Source organism: Empidonax traillii, unplaced genomic scaffold, assembly GCF_003031625.1.
Source record: "Empidonax traillii isolate 1590-97213 ecotype Southwest subspecies unplaced genomic scaffold, ASM303162v1 scaffold1424:size187401, whole genome shotgun sequence".
Taxonomy (NCBI): Eukaryota; Metazoa; Chordata; class Aves; order Passeriformes; family Tyrannidae; genus Empidonax; species Empidonax traillii.
The window spans coordinates 166,918-184,732 of record NW_020956617.1 but is presented as its reverse complement, the minus strand read 5'-3'; the positions used below and the strand labels follow the sequence as shown (position 1 = coordinate 184,732).

The 17,815-nt window shown below is 38.0% G+C and overlaps 1 protein-coding gene across 1 annotated transcript in view; it reads right to left on the bottom strand.

Moving 5' to 3' along the window:
- Positions 1–1,910: 1,910 nt before the first annotated feature.
- The window catches only part of LOC114070046 (metabotropic glutamate receptor 1-like), a 141,615-nt gene continuing 125,710 nt past the window's right edge, over positions 1,911–17,815 (bottom strand). The window contains exon 5 of the mRNA XM_027907232.1: positions 1,911–2,161. Coding sequence (XP_027763033.1) covers positions 1,911–2,161 — 251 coding nt within the window. The remainder of the gene's footprint in view (positions 2,162–17,815) is intronic.

The following is a 17,815-nucleotide window of genomic DNA, read 5'->3' as shown; positions in this document are numbered from 1 at the left end:
AATGAATAACCAAAAGGTTAAATGAATTTTCTTTCCAAAACTTGAGAGCTCCAGCTGTGAAAAGATAAATGAGAAACAACAATAAAAAAACTGCCCTACCTAAAATAACCCATCAAATTCTAAATAGGCCAGGGAATCAAGAGAAATGAGACCAAAATGATGGCTAGAATAAATTCTATCATTCTGGTATACTCAGAGAAATATCCTGATATATCCTCCTCTATATTCTGAATTCAGGAACCGTTCCATCTAATTCTATGATTGGTACTGATGGAAGTTGTGGAAATGCTCTTGGATGACAAAATAATAAATCAGAATTGGGCTAAAATTGGAAAATTATGTCTGAACTCAAACCAAATAACTAACAGACAGAAAATTAGGTATCTGCAAAGCTGGAGTAATGTTTTTATGGACACAAATGGTGTGTAAAAAGCCTAAAGCTACACTAAGCAGCAATTTCTCTGTATTATCGAAATTATATGTGTGAAGACTTGATTTATTCTTTTGTGTTGATCAATGTGTGCTCGAGTGTAAGGGAATTGCTTGCCTTTACTTTCAAAGTCTGACCTAGCTGATGTGTATATTTGACCAAAAAAAATCTGAAGTATACAACTCTGAACAAGAAGACCAAACTGACTAACTAGCTTTTTATTACTAATTAAATGTAACAAAGTGTTTAAATGTATACGCTGTTTAAATATAACAATAGAAAAAATATAACAGCAGAAATTAATATAATAATATAGAAAATGGTAAAAAGTTTGCCAGTTTTCCCAATAAAGCTTAGTAATGGAGACAAGAGTTGCTTTTATATCACTGTCTTACAAATACTCTTTGAAGGCATGTGCCAGACTGAAAACTCTTGTTTGTTCCAGAGCCCTCCCTTCGCTCAGCGTTGGCATTCAAATGCATTAATGCAATAAGCCCAAAGATGGAGTGAGAGAGTCTTTTATAACACTTTAATAACTCAGTAGGAAAACCAACTTCAATAAAGCAACCCCTGAGTAGGTTTCGGTTAATAATGTATTTTGTACTTCAGCAGCTGAATTAAATGTATTTATAAAAAACAAACAAACTAAAAAATCCATCTGCTAAAACAGTTTAACAGAATCCACAGAACTAAATGAAAGGCAAAGATCTCTGTCAGCTTCGTCTCATAACAGAAACAAGGGTGACATCCAAGTCCACAGAGTTGCTGTCTGACCCACTGCTTGGGTACATAGAGTGTCTGCTAGGGAGGGCTAGACGGCAGCAGCTACCATGGCTGGAACCACACCTCAGATGACTGAAACACATAAACTTCTGTCAAAATAAACCCAATTATTTGTCCTGCTCTACTCAGACCTGTCTTTAAACTCTGGAACTGAGCTGATCATATTCAGAATGAAATGAGTTAAGGAGACCGTACAGGAGCTCACCAAGCAGAGGAAAATAGTCTCTGGTGAGCTTTCGGCAGAGATGCAGGGAAAGGGATGTACTCTACAGCCCACTCTTCAAAATTGTGGCAAGCAAATGCTCACTAAATTCCAGTCATTCTTATTAGGCTTTGTACATACTAAAACCCTGGTTCTGACGCCAGTTTTACCTCACAGACCAAAAGTCTGCGAGATACAAGGTTGGTCATATCAAAGCAATTATATGTAAAAAGAGATTGTCACCCAAAACACTAGAAATTTTATGGGCTACGCTGTAGTTCCTGTCCCAGTATAAGTTATAGTTATCAATATGTCATGTGTTACCGGTATTACTCCTGGTTATTGGAAAGCCTGATCCAGATAGCTCCATTTATGCTTAACTTTATGTTAGCATGCTTTATGTTTCAGCAAAACAGCCAAAGAATTCTCCATCACTGAACCCAGTACCATTCCCACTTCCCAACCTTTGGTTTAATTAGTTGAGAAAAAACCACTTTACCTTCCAGGGGCATCTCCCTTTTCATCAAACCAAACTTCTTCTCCAGAAACACCAATGAATGAGGATTTGAGGAGGAACTCCAAGAGCTTGCTACCATCAATCGGCTTCATAGCATCACAGAGTCCAACATGTCCAGGACAAAGGGAATGATGCATATTTTGTAGCCCATGAGCCATAGCATATATAGCATTGATGACAAATCCCATTTTACTGTCCTGCACATAATTTTCTTCTAGGCTCTCATTGCCTACAATAATAAGAAAAAAGTGTTGTTATAAACAAGGATGAAATAACATGAAAACAGGAAAAAGCAATGATACGTAAAAAGAGATTTTCTAATTTTTCTTATAAAGCTTTGGAAGTATAAGGAGCCAGCCAGCGATTAAAAATAAATAAATAATTAAATAATCAAACTATTTTGATAAGTCCCCCCAAATCTTTAATTCATTTGAAGTTTAATGCTTCATGGAAAGTACCAGTTTAATCAAATTGTCATCTTTCATTTTTTATTTTTTTAATTTTCCTTGTCATTCTGCAATGTTATTTATGCTAGGAAAGGTTAAACAGACCAGTATGAGAATTATACGTTCCAGCTGGAACAATTTTTAAAAGCATTCTCCTTGTAAATTTGACTTCTTGTCACAGTTGAAGATTATTTTCTCTTAATCTCATGTTTTTGAGGTTCAAGTTAGCAATGTCCTTTTCAGCGTTAAGAAGTAAACCTTGTAAATCAGAATCAATTCTCAAGTTATCAGAAATAATAATTTTCTTTAAAAGTAGTAGTAGATTTGCCAGTTTGGGAGTGCTACAGAAAATCAGGAGGTGCCATTTGTGGTGTCACTTTCCATCAGACCTCACTGGGTTTTGGGCCGTTCCCTGCTTTCTCTCACAAGCTACTGAATGCTGCCAGTGCCAACACAGTGCAGACCTGTGCTGCAGGGGTCCCGAGGCAGCTGGAAGTAAGAGACTTCCTTGTTTTGTTTCTTTCCCCTTAAGTCATTAAATCACAATATGCTCCAAACTGCAAGATGCTTTTATGTGCAGGCCTCCCACGTTACTCGATGTTTAACAGGCATTTGCAATTCGGTCTCTGTTACTTTGTCTAAGTCACACCTTGTATACACTAGGGAAGTAGGATGTGTGAGAGACTAGGTGTTAACTTGCACTTCTCAAATTCAGGTTGGAGAAGATATTTGTCTTTTTAATATGAAGAAAAGAGGTAAAAACCTACAAGTTTGCTGAAACTTCTAAGTTAAAAAAATTGTTTCTTACCCTAATGTAGATATGATACGTCTTTCAAATGAAACCATGAGGACCATCCTTACATTTATTCTCGGAAATGGCTCTGATTTGGTAGGCCTTCTCAGCTTGTTCGCTCTACAACTCAGGAATGTCAGCTGGGAATTCATTAGGACAGCAGAGATCCCAAATGCAGGGATATCTTACTTGCTTTCCCTGCGTCTCATTGCAACTGGACAAGAAAATCTTGCTTCAGTAACTACTTTCCTGATAAGCTGAGCATAGCATGGTTGTGATGGTGAATTTAAAAAGCCTTGTGAAAATAGCATAATCTGACTGAATGAGTTCATGTGCTTCTCACTGCCATACATTCACTGCCATCAAGGAAATAGCATCTGGAGAAATTCTTCCCAGAGGCAACAAATCTGCCACTGTCTTTGCAGGAGAAGGTTCATAGCTCCCATTCCAACCATACAAAACCAACACCATTCAGATACACATTCAGAAACACAGAAAGAATAAAAACCTTACGTGAGAGGTAACAAAGTATTGACCTGGGGAAGCAGAGAGTGTGCCAGTGCATATATACCCTCGCTTATGTATGACAGAGCCTAGACATCTGTTGCCTCTCTGTGTTAATATGCAGACTCAATATATTATCTCTGGCTGTGTTTTATCTGCTGATTAGTCTCACAGGATTAGCACACTGTGAATTTATCACTGATTCTGCTTTCTTGTAGATAGAAAATGAAAGTGTTCTCTGTCCCTAAGGGAATGAGAGGCATAAAGCACCTGGGCTCAGTGCAGCAGTCCTCTCTTTCTTGTAAAGTCAGTTGTGGAAGGGATCACAAAATGAGTGATAGTGCACTGCAGTCACTATGTACTGTTTTCTACCTGAAAGTTTGTCTTGGATACATCCTTCCTTTCTCAATTAAGTAATAAAAAAAAGGGACTTAAACATTGGTAATGCTTGCAAGAGATAAAGAGAATATTTGTATGTGTTTCCTGAGGCAAGCATTCATGTGGCTGCTGGAGGTAGAAAACTAAATAGAATAGAACCAGCCACTGTTTATAAAGAGGCCATTTCCCTCAAGTACATATGAACTCAGCAAAACATGCTTTGGTTTCTCATATTTCAATACAATCTGCATACCTCCAAAGAGAATAAATATTTGATGGTGGAAGGATTTCCTTTTGACTATTTAGGAGAGAACATCTAGCTTACACTAAGGCCTCAAGCACATAGTCCCACACTGCAGAGGTGACTGCCTTAATGGCACCTATAAAGTAATTGTATTGTAGTAGAAAGCAGCATGTGAACCATTATACAGTAATGAATCATCTCCAGCTCAGTAACATAAACATCCCTATGTGTAAATAAGATAATTTCCAGCAAATCGAGCATGAGAAATCATGCTTTACCTGAACTTACTAGATTCAAAATCTGCTTTATTTTATGTTCATCATTATAAGTCCTTGATATACTCGTGTATTTGAATCATCATTATAAATTCACGTATGATGATCAGTAAGAAATGTGTGTTTAAAATTAATGAAATAATGTAATTATGTTCAGCCAGAAATAAAAGAGAGACCATCAATGTTCAACTAAGTTTTCATAGGGCAGTTTTTTAATAAATGCAAGAACTTTACTGTATTTTTATGGGGCTTCTTTATAAAGTTGTATTTTTCTTCAGTAGGTCTTTGAAATGTAACATAGGGCAAAGCAGAACTCTGAACTGTGAAACTTTTATTTTTTTCTTCCTCTCTCATCCTTTGGAAAAAAATACCACTGATCTACAAAGATGAATTTGAACACTAAGTTTTATTAACATTAAAAACAGAAAAGTATTTTGTTAACTTTCTTCCTTTTTTTTTTTTTTTTTTTTTTTTTTTTTTTTTTTTTTTTTTTTTTTTTTTTTATTTTTTTTATTTTATTTTTAGAGACCTTAACTTTCACTAAGCAAAAATTGTATGTCCTGTGAGTACTGGATTAATTGAAGTCACTCAAATTAGGCTGTTACTTTTTTGCATGACCTTAAAGAATTCAGGTGTCCTAAATATCACACTTACTTTTTTTTGTATTGAGTGTAATGCAAATCTTCCTTTAATAATGTAATTTTAACACTTTCTCAATAGTCTGGGTAATTTTTTCTTATTACAATTTTGATTTTAGTCTTTGTTTCTGTCAGTAAACCTTGAAGGAGGAGGGTATATACACGCATGAAATGAAAGCGAAAAATAACACAAAACAAAACAAACAAATAAAAAAACCAACACAAAAAAACCCCTAAACACCACACTCCAGCTGCACACAACTGAAAAATGCTCCCAGTACTGCTAATAGTGATACCTATGTACAAGGGGAACGAAAGAAGAGAGGACAGTCCAAATTTTCATGAAGCTCACTGTGAGTCTTTCCTTTTACCAAAAAGTGCCTCACAGCTAATTAATATTAGCTTCAGCTAAGTACTTAGAAGGGCTTGAATGTGAAGTAGTCATGAATGTAGTCTAGTGCTTTTGCTGTGAAGTCAGTGTGAAGCTAACAGTGCTCTTGAGAACAGAGAGCATATTTTGCAAATCCCACTTGACAAACTGAAAAAAAGAAAAAATATGCTACCAGAATTATGGCAAGACACGAGTTAAATTTCATGTAAAAATAAAGATGGAGGAAGTCTGTTAATATTCAATATACAACTAAGCCCAGTGAATTATTCATTTACAGTCCTCAGAAAGGCTAGGGCAGGAGAGAATTTGTAATGGAAAGAAATGTAAAAACATTTTGGTTGGGGAATATGATGAATACCTAGCCAGTTGGCAAATTTTAAACAAAAACATGTATTTGATAAAGAACACAGTCTGTTCATAGATGAGGCTTGATTAGATTAAAAAGCCGAAATCTGTTGAGTAAAATTATTATAAATTATGATGATTCATCTGGAAGAGGGTAGATAGTTTTATGGTTTGATAGTGTCATCTGCTGAATATTTAAGATCACACAAAAAAAATCGGTTTTAGTGTCTTGGTCTAATTAGTAGACCAAGTTACTAACTTGGTCCCTCTGTTATGAGAACTGTCTTCTTTTCTGGTGGTCCTGACAGAGGTATGAAGGTATTAAAAATTGTATATACTGCTTTCTTTATTTGCAGTGGTTCTTCCCAGGATTAATATGCTTCATGGGTAGGCCATATGAGATTTTAGCTTTGTTCCAACATGACGATGGTTACGTTTGATATGAGTGCTAATTTATGCCCCCCAAAAAATTCTGTAAGGACAATTGGGGCTAAACTTCTGGGAAAATGAAATAAAAGAAATCTGTCGTACATTGGTTGCACACTTGGGTTGCACGTGTAACAACTTGGCACAAAGAACCAAAGAGCAAAGAGGGCTCCCCCAAAAATTCCAGGTAGCAGAGCAGGCATGATCTGGTGGAGTAGTACCCAGGCTCATAGCAATTGTTCATATGCATTGGGCAAATTCTGGATGCAGGTTTCTTATGCTCTCCTTCAGTCCCAACATACACTGCCTTAACCACAGCCCAGAAAAGGCTTCCTAAAGAGGAGGTCGCTGCCACAAACCTGTCAGCATTTGGAGCCATTTGGATATTGTAGGGCCCTTCCAGCAGAACTGGATTTTAAAAACTCCAACAAAACAAAAGAACCCCCAATGGCTGTGAGAAAATGTTTTATTTGGCTCCACACAGGTTTGTGTAGAAATGTCATAGTGTGTCCTTGGAAAACAATGGAAGCCAATATCTTACGGTGTCCCATGTTAGAAAAGACCTGACAGTATTTGACCATAAAAAATTTGTGCCATAGGATTTGCAACGAGCAGGGCAGAAGGTCAACACGTTGAATTGACCAGTCATTTTAAATCTAGGGACCCTAAAGGTAAGAACTGAAGACTATTCTGGAAACTAAAAGACCATGAAAGATGATGAACAAACTTAGTTTACAGTGATTTTAGTAAAATTTTAGGATATTTGGCTACTTAGAAAAAATTGAGAATGTTTAGTTAGATGCCTAACTATTTAATTATGGGTTTATCTTTGGATATATAGGAGAGAAAATGTAATCAATTCTACATTTCTGTTTTGTCACCAATTTCTTGAATTTTTTTTTTTTTTCATTTTATTTAGAAGCATGGAATCACTTAGGTTAGAAAAGAATTTTAAGATCATTGCATCCAACCGTTAACCTGACACTGCTAGGCCCACCACTAAATCATGTCCCCAGGTGCCACATATACACATTTTTAAAATACCTCCAGCAATGATGACTCAACCACTTCCCTGGGCAGCCTGTTCCAGTGTTGATGACTTTCAGTGAAGAAATTTTCCGTAATAGGAAAGGAACGTAGGGTGCATTTGATTGCCTCATGCAGAGCATTGATAAAGATGTTCAGTAGCACTTAAGCCCTGGGAATCCCACTAGTAACCAGCTGCCATCTGGATTTAACTCCACCCAACACTGCTCTCTTGGTCTGGCTGTGCAGGTAATTTTCTATCCAGTAAGAACTGCACCAGTCCAAGCTATGAGAAGCCAGTTTCTCCAGGAGAATTCTGTGGGAAACAGTGTCAAAGACTTTACTGAAGTCCAGGTAGACAATGTACACAGCCTTTCCTTCATCCACTAGGCTGGTCACCTGGGACCTGCCTTTCACCAAACCATGCTGGCTGGACCTGATCCCTTGGTTGTTCTGCGTGTGCCGTGTGATGGCACTTAGGATGATTTATCTCCATAACCTTTCTCAGCATCAAGGTCAGGCTGACAGGCTTATTCCCCACATCCTCCTTCTGGCCTTTCTTGTGAGTAGATTTTGCGTTTTCCAACCTCCCATTGATTGCTACCACCCTAGTTATACAGGACTGATGATAAATGATGGAAAGTGGCTTGGCGAAAACATCTGCCAACTCCCTCAGTACTCTTGGGTGGATCCCATCCTGCCCCATAGACTTGTGGGTTTCTAAGCAGTGTAGCTGGTCACTGACCATTTTGCCTCAGATTTTGGGGGCTTCATTCTTCTCCCTGTTCCTGTCTCCAGCTCACGGGCTGGGTACCCCAAGAACCCTTACTATTAAAAACTGAGGCAATGAACGCATCAAGTACCTCAGCCTTTTCCTCATCCTTTATCACTATACTTCCTCCCTCATCCAACAAATGATGGAGATTCTCTTTAGTCCTCCTTTTGTTACTGATGTATTTGTAGAAACATTCTTTACTGTCTTTTACAGCAGTAGCCAGGTTGTGTTCTAGTTGGACTTTGGCCCTTCTAATATTCTCCTTGCATAACCTCATGACATTCTTGTAGTCCTCCTGAGTTGCCTGTCTTTTTACCCAAAGGCCCTAAACTCTCCTTTTTTCCCCAGGGTTCCGGTCAAAGATCTGTGTTCAGACAGGTTAGCCTTCCTCCCTAGTGGCTTATCTTTCAGCACATGGGAACATTTAATACTGGCTAATCCTCTGAAGAACCGTGCCAACCTAAGATTCTACAAAATAATTTGTGCAAAGGGTTTCACTTTTTTTAATTCATTTGACATTATTTGTTCAGATATTTTACAAATATTGCCAGTTTGCTCCCTCCTTTATTCTATTTATGACATCTTTTACATTATCTAACATAAAAGATAATAACAAAATTATTTAACAATATCACTTTAAGAAACTGCAAAGTGAATAAGACAGATTATAATGCCTCTATATGGGATTAGTGCAATGATGGAGTGTTCAAAACCTGTGCACTAACTGACTTTTTCTCTTCATATCACCTTCTTAGTAACAAATGCATTCCGTTCAATAATATTGTATGGTTGAATAACATCCTCACACCTTGATAGTATGAAGAGAGCTTCCGTTCATGCTGCTGTGTTCATTATGCCCAAATGTAAGTCACAGGCAACAAGTCAGTTATTCTATGTGAAAACATAAAAAACCTCACCTCTTCCAGCCCACAATCAAATATACAGTACCAAGAATTTCTGAAGTTTTATTTTTGTAAGTATTTGCCTGTTTTCCAGGGAATTCAAGCTCAGGGAAAGGCCAGGAAATGCTACTTGGTGACCAGAACGAGCAATTGTGGATCAGTGCCCCAGGTTTCACTTGCCATGGGCTGTCTCAGTGCTGTCTGTGTGTCCATACGTGCAAGCTAATGTGAGCACCAACAATTTGTTGAAAAATTATTATTTGTGTGTGTGTTTTGCCAAGCCAAAAGATGGTCAGAAACAGGGAGGCTTTTTTTCAGTCTCAATTAAAAGACCATTTGTAGTTTTCATGAGAGAGAATTGATAGGCTGAAAAAATTGTCAGAGACCATAATAAATGTTTCATTCAACTTACAACAAATGATCTCATAATGATAAATTGTTTCTTTTATGACATCTGCTACCAGAAAACCAGTTACTATGTGGTTTTCAAAAAAAAAGAGACCACGTGTGTAATGGTTAACCCTACGCTTCCTACTTTGATATCTGTATCTTTACAGCAGGAAGGCAAGTCTAAGAGACAGCTAAATACAGTGAAAGAGAGGAGAGAGAGGACATACAGGGAGGATGGAAGAGCTCTTAAAAAGACACAAGATGAAACAGGTAACTCAGTTCTCATTCTATGTGAATCATTTGGTTGGTTGGAGAAAGATTCACTATTTGTCAGGTAAGGGTGAGGAAGGGTGTATTATTTAAGAATAGAGATCTTCCCGTAACTTCCTCCTGAGCATCGTGTCACCACTATGTATGAAATAATACATCTCTCTATACAGAACTGCAAGTTGCTGTGCCCTTTGGCAAGAAGAGAGGAAGCAGAACTGTCATGGGGGCAGCTAAAATGAAGGAATATCTTACAATATGAGGGTTCTACACCAGAATTCAAAACACGCTGATAAACATTTGACATCTTAACAGTACTCATGAAGCAAAAAACGGAGTTCATAGGGTTACAGACTTTGTTTTCAGGATGTCATTAAATCAGAAAGGGTTTGCTTCCATTCTTCAAATGGTTTTTATTTCCCCAAGCAAAGAGATTCAATTCATGCAATTACATTTGATGTATTTTTCCCTGAAAAGCTAGGATACAATTACAGTTACTAGTTCAGATACCCTGCTGTCTTCTTTCTGAGCATGGGGAAATCTATGAGACTCCTAGATACTACTGCTTTGTTAAATCTAGTGAATGTTGCTTCTTAATTGGGATTAGTGTACTTCTATTCTTGTATATAACTGGAGAGAAGAGAAAGCTGTTCAAAAGCTGGGCATTCAGCAAAATCTTCTCAAAAATTTGCACTAGAATTCTCTAAGGCATTAACAGGATGGTGATTGCACCAATATTTGCAGGCAAGGGCTTATTAATTTTCACTGCAATTGGTTAAATCACTGATGAAGTTTATTCTCCTGGAATAAGGTTGATGTTGAATTTAAAAGGGTTTGGTTGGTTTGGGGTTTTTTTTTTTAAACTTATTTTTACCAACGTGTCTTTCACAGATGTCAACTTATTGGCTAAAGGAAATCAAAACATTAATTCAGCCATAAAGACATAGGTTTTCCCTCATTTCATGTGTCTAAAACCTGAACCTTGGAAGATTGGTTCCCTTTTTAGATATACACCACCAGTGTATTCAGTTTCCCTGTCTGTTTTTGTGTGGAAGCCACATTATTCCTCAGTGTTTGAAAGGAAATGTCTTTCTTTTGTCTCTCCCTGTGTGTCAGAAGCAGTGGGGAAAGATTATAATTAAATTTGTTTTCTTGGTTCTCTATATCATGTTATGTAAGCACATTAGGGCTTTAAGAGCTTAGTGTCGAAGACTCTGGAATGAGTCTGGCATACACAAATACAACAGTGCCACAGTGAAACTGAAATATTATGGGGAAAAATGACTGCACAAGTCGCTGACTCACTCATTAACCAGACGCAGAGGGAGTCTCAGTCTCTAAGGCACAGGGCAAGAGAAAGGGGACTGAGCAGTGCTGCCAGCCCTACACCAAGTCTGAACTCATGGGTCCAATCCATCCCCCACATGACTTGGGAGCAAAACAGAAGGAAACCAATCTCTGCTCCTTCATTTTCCAGTCTGCAAACTCTGCTAAACAGACGTAGGAGTCTGAAGCTTGCTTTTCTCCCTGCCCTTTCTGCCTCTCCCCATGGACATTCAGACTCTCACACAATTATGGCTCCAGGAAAAGCACATTTAAGATGTAAACACCAAGTGACAATGCACATAATTCATGCTTACACTGTGGGCAGTGATAAAGTTGTGTTCAAATATGTCTTCATCCAAGCACGCAGAGAGAGCTTTCCTCTTGTGTCTTCTTCCTAATGACCCAAAGAAGCTAAGCAGGTGATGAGAAGACTGTCGTTTTCCTAAGGCTGGCTGCAGCTTCAAGTGAATATGAAGATTGGGCGTGCCTGACGGATGGACATGACAGTTCAGAGGTGAGCAGGCACAGCATATCTGAGTAAGTTACTACATATTCACTAACACTCCCTACTGATGTGCAATGCTGCAGCCCCTGGTTGCCTTCAGAAGAGGCTAGAGGGAGGTTGGAAGCCTTTGCAGCAGCTGCCATTGTGGCTTTGCCAGAATTGCATCACTGAAATGGGAAGGCAGGTGGGAGCAAAACAGGCCTGTGGTGGAGAAAAAGCTCCTTTTCCCCTTCTCCATAAATCTGCATTGCCTGTTCTGTCTCTTGTGTTGGCTAGCAGCAGAAGAAAGGACTTGAAAGGAAATATAATGCACCACCTAAGCACCATGCACAGCTGTCTGCATGCCAGCTACCCTAGAAGTGACGTTTCACTTCATTAGGCTGACCCTGGCAAGGTGTGGCTCCGTACCATCACAGGTTTGCAACATATGCAGATTGGTCCCATGCGTTTACAACTCCTACCACTGAGAACTGAAAGAAACTGATTACAGAGGTGAAAAGCTGTAAGAACACGTGTCCATAGCAGTATTTATAGCAGTGGGAAAAGGAGCAAGAAGCAAGCAGAGAAATTCCAAAACAACTCAATGTAGAGGGGACACGCTGTTAAATGCTGGTCTGCAGAGATCCACTTAGAGCAGATGGCCTGACAGAAGCTCATCAGCCTAATAAAGCTTCTGTAGGGGATGACAGTATGGCCTGAAGCTTCTGTGTTTCTTCCCACTGGGCTAGAATTCTTCATAAGAAATTGTACTCACGAAAAAATCTAGGGTTTATGGCCCTGTGAGAATGATATGATGAGATTCTTTCTCCTCTAAACAAGCCTGTAAGCTGGCATTTGAAATCCCTTCTGTACATATCCACTGCTATTAGCTGTTAAAGGCTTGGCAGGAAAATTTAGCGTTGCTTCCCTTTGTTCATAGCTTTTAGTGGAATAATCATGATGAAATAGCTCTGCAGTGTAGACTGTTTTTTAATGGAATAGAAATGGAAGGATCTACAAAGTATAGCTCAGTGCAAAATGAGAAAAAACTCAGCAAACTTTAAAAAAAAAAAAAATCCGTTCCTGTGATATTTGCATGTGTACTTCAGTGAGACCAGCTTGAGAAACACAATTCATAGCACGTTCAACAGTGAATAAACATAACAAAAAACTGCCAAAAATGTCATGTTTTAAGGCTTTTGATTACCTCATTTTGGCTATTATCTTAATTCCTATTCTTTGGAATTAATAGACTATAAGACAACAGAAGAAAATAACTGTCCTTATTTGAAATAAATCAGTTTCTGTATCTTGTAGTCCCAGGCAAGTAAGTATCAGTACAAATGGTTTGAAAAGACACATGGCTTTGTATTTATGAGCCGTCATTTTCATGGTTGTATTCCTGCGCCAAACCTGAAGTATACCTAAAACTGCCATAATGCTCATAAAATTATGGACGTTCATTATTATGCACATTCTAATGAATATGTCTGGAACTAACTCCATGATGAAACAAGTAAGATGCATACATAATTCACCTACTTGATGATCAAAAAAGTAACCAATATTTGCCCCTTGTAGCTTATAGAAGTACAAACCTGATCAAAGTACTGCAATCACCTATTGGAAGACTCATGGAACTGATTAAAAATCATGAGAAAATACAGTGGCTTATTATGGTCTAATACCAAACATAATTCTCAAAGCATAAAACTAGAAATCAATAAAACTCTAATAGTGATTCTGAACATGGTCAGAAGAAATTTAGACTTTAAAAAAAAATCTACTCGAATTCAGATAGTTAGGACATAACAATAAATGATGGGTTCATTCCAAAAACAGACAACATGGAGTATAGTCTAAAGTGATTCTATAATCTTTCTTAGAGACAGAGAGTAACTATTATGAGAACTTGACAAATTATTATTTACCTCCTGCAGCAATATATTATTTTTTGGTTCCTATTTTAATTAGAAATTGATATTTCATCTTAAAAATAGGAATAAAATATGCCAGATGATTTTTTTTCTTTGATTGAATGGTTTATATTAGTAATCAGTAGATGTTGATTTTGAATCGGAATATAGTATTTGAAATCCATCTTATTATTTCATTAGCTGACTAAAATTTAATGCTGACAAAGGCATTTGAAAGGTCAAGCACAGCCTTTGCATTTAAAGGACATAGGCAACAACCCAATCACTTCAGTGGAAGATTCATAAACAGGCTGAATGGAATGGAGGGCTTTTGCCCTGTCTTATCCATGTCAGAGGCCATACTCTGATCCAGCATCATGATCCCCCAGTCCCCATTTAATCTTTGACTGAGATTCTATATTTTGTTTTGGTTTTAATTATTTTCTTCTGTATGCTTTCGTGGAAATATGACAACAGGGAATTTAATTTGTTATTCTTACTGAGTGTCCTATAGTCTTTTCTGTCAGTCACAGTTCAACAATAAACTGTCTCTGAGCCTCTCTCTCTCAGACTCAGCAGGGTCCCACAACTGCCCATGCTCTCAAAGCCTCAGGCACCATTTTAATGCGATTATTATTTAATGTGGTTGTTATTGCAGAGACCTTGGATGTGCCTGATTCTCTCGCTTTCTTTGCAGCCTTTCTCCAGTGCCATTCTGGATCCTGACCAAGTTTGTGTAAGGACAGGATTCTACAGACCCCATTTTCCACATGACCTTAACTCCTGTGGAAAAACAATTAAAAAGAAAGAAGACCCAACCTTCATTCTTCTCCTCTCCCTCAGGTAGCTATGTAACCTTGCTACCTTATTTGCACACTCAATTAAAGACATATTTAGAACTACTTAACAGATCAGTTATTTGGAACAAGTCTAGTAGATAATAAGTTGCTGCTACTCTTACATGAGGCAAGAATGAACACAATATCAAATTCATTTACAAATGTAAAGAAATATTTTTATGCTATTTGGCTAACTTTAATCAAGTTTTTCACTCTTAATGAAAAGAAGAAGAAGTCAAATTAGATACCTTTACAGATATTCCATTCTAACATACAATGCTAGAAAAATGGAAAACGCAGGACTGATTAAATTTCGAGTTTCATGCTTTTCATATGAAGCCTGAGACTATCTGAAAGAAAGAGATTGAGCTCAGTAATTGTCCTGCAGCTTTCAGAACATTAACTTACAATACTTAAATTAGGAACCTGAATACATATTCAGGCACCTAATTATTGACTTGATTAATATCTGAACTTCCTAGCTGCTGTTGACTTCCATGGGAATTATGGGAGATCAGTACCCTTGAAAAACAGGCCAGTTTATCTGGGTCTCAGAGCATGCACTTGAGCAGCTAATTTTGAGCATCTTCATCAGAAAAGGCTGGTTCAGAGTTGAAAATAATCTACCTTCATGTTAACTATGGAGTATATTTCCACTGAATGGGGCAAAGGAGTTCATAGAAATCTATTCTCTGAATATGTTAAATATTTGGCACCAGCATAACACCCAAAACTAATAGTCAGGGTCTATAGATTAGAGTGGGAAAATATGATAAAGATAATAAAATACACATATTCATCTGTGCCCCTATCTAACATGGAGACCAAAATGGAGCAAATCACAAACTCTTTCCCATCCATTGATCTAGACCTGTAAACATCTAAGTACTGGCATCATGGTTGTCAGTATACAGCCATGAGATCATGAGGACTTCAAAGGCATGAGACAGTATTTCATGTTAACAGACCAAGCATTCTCCTCCTTGTAGGACACAGATTAGCTGGCATAACGGGTCTTTTCCTAGTTTAAATTCAAGTGATTCTGTATGAGTACGAAGAACAGCCAGGAAAGATATCTACTATTTATTACTCTTTAAATCGCTATTGATTTAAGATGGACCTCCAAATTCTTACGTGACAGTGTGCCACCCATCAGCCAGTACTACAGGTTTTCTCTTTCTTTTCATTATTTCTGGTTTTCTTTTTATTCTAAAAGAATAAACCACTTCTTCCTTGTTTCTATTCTTATTGCTTAGATGTTATTAAAAACACCAGCATTAGCTCTCTGAATACAAATCAGTAGGAACACCAGTGTGTCTTACTTCCGTGGAAATATAGCTTACTCCAAATTTCTCCTTTGCCAAGTTTGCTGATGGTTTTGCACTGTTGGGTTTTGGCTTTTTTTTTGGTTTGTTTTGGGTTTTGGGGTTTTTGTTTTTTAACAGTCCATACCCTCACATGAGAAAGCTTCTGTCTAAAGGGCTAGCTTTCTGGAACCACATGGCTGCATTCTGATGGGATGGATATCACATGTGCAAGGCACAGGCTACACAGCAGTCCTTCAGCCATTTAGTTGCTTTCAGATGATCCCCTGGCTTCCCAGGACCTAATGCAGATGCTGCAGCTGCTCTGGAGCTGAGGAGCAAAGTCATCTCAGCCACCCTAACCAGCTGAGTCATAATTTAACAGAGTATACTCATAGCTTTTGGTGAAATCAGGCATATTTTCAAATGTTCATTGGGAGGATCCAAATATTCTCTTGTAACTCTTGCAGTATGTAACACATTAATCACAAATACACAGATCACAAAAATCCACATTATTTTCACTTTAACTGGACATCCGCACAGAGCTGTGTTCAATTACAATACCACAGAAAAGATCCATCTTAAAGCTGAACTAAGATTAGGAGTTTCTGAAAAATATCTGCATGAGGACAATGCCTCTCTGATTAGCAGCAACTAGAGTTAAGCAAATCAGAAGATAAAATAAGTGGCCCTAATCTGTATTCACACATTAAATTCAATAGAAGAACAGGAGCAAGATTCTTTCATATCCCTAAGAATTTTAAAATAATTTAAAAGTATTCATTTTAGACCACCTCCTTTTTGCTGGGTGTAGCGAAATGTGACAATGCAGAAAATACTGAAGTACTTAAGATTTCACAAGAAAGTGTGCCCTTGTGACTTGAATTTTTAGACAGAATAAACCTGGGCAAAGCAGCAGAGTAAAGTGGCCTGTGCCACTTTAGTAGACAGTGCACTGCATGATGATAACATGATGTGTAAAGTGCTACTGCTTTGAACAGAACAGTCCTGCTTTTCCATTCCTGCAGAGCTGAGCCTGAATCCAGAGCTAAATTAAAGGTCTGAATTTGCAGGTTCTTTCAAAGCTGCTTTCTACTGTATGAATCTCAAAAAATATCAACTGAAGGAAACCTTTGGAAATCCTCTTGTCTAGTACTTGGCTGTGCTACTGCAGTCCTCTGGCTCAGCCAGCAACCCAGCCTAGCTGCAGTAGCTCCTTTTATCATTTTTCCTAGCTCCCTCCACACCAGCAGACTTCTGCGCTTCCCCAGACTTCTCAGTGTGAGTGGGAAAATAGAAGTTTATTCTAGCAGCACTACTCTTCTGAGTACGAACCTTCCATCACATTATTCTCCCTATGGATACCAATGCATCTTATTCTAAGTAGGAAATTCTGTGGTTTGCATGGTTCAGGTTTTACCACTTGAGCTCACAATTTATTGTTCTTTACACCACTACTTGCCCACAATCTATTAAGAGGAACCCATTTATTTTAAGAACTCTACTTGGTTATTTTTCAGAAAATATCCTTGTCTACAGAGTATCTCTGTGTGGTAGCTAGACAGGTGTGAGTGTGTGGGTCTGTGCCTACATGTGTTAGCCTCTACTGCATCTCCTTTCCTCTTGTATTTATGGGGTAATGCTGCCAGTAATGACAACCTGTAAACCTGCAACCAGAATTTAAAACTTTCCACCTACAGGTAAATGAGGAAAGAGAAGGTATCATCTAATAAAAGACATGGGGGCCTGAGAGAAGGCAGTTGGCCTTGTTTTCAGATCAGTTACTTGTGTTATTTCATCTGATTTACTTACTAGTTTGGTTAAACATTTATATCTATGCTAATTGTTCTGATGCACAACCTGCACAAAGAATCGATTTCTAGGAACAAGTCAATTAATTTTGCTTGTGTTCTTTTGTCCTCACCACACTCCTGATAAAAGTTTAAATTGTCTGTAGCAATCCAAACAGCCAGGAGTGCCCCAGTCTCCCTCTAAGCATAGGAGACAGGAGCCCCGAGGAGACACAAGGGAGCATGTTTCATATATCCTTTGCAACACCGTCAGTTTGCTCATGTAGTGGAGAAGGCTAAATGTCACAAGCCTACACAAGGATCCTTTTAATCTGAGGAGTGCAAACTTTTACTCTTAAAATCCACAATGGAAAACGGAGATGTAAATATTAGATTCACAAAGCTTTTGTCAAATCCTGCT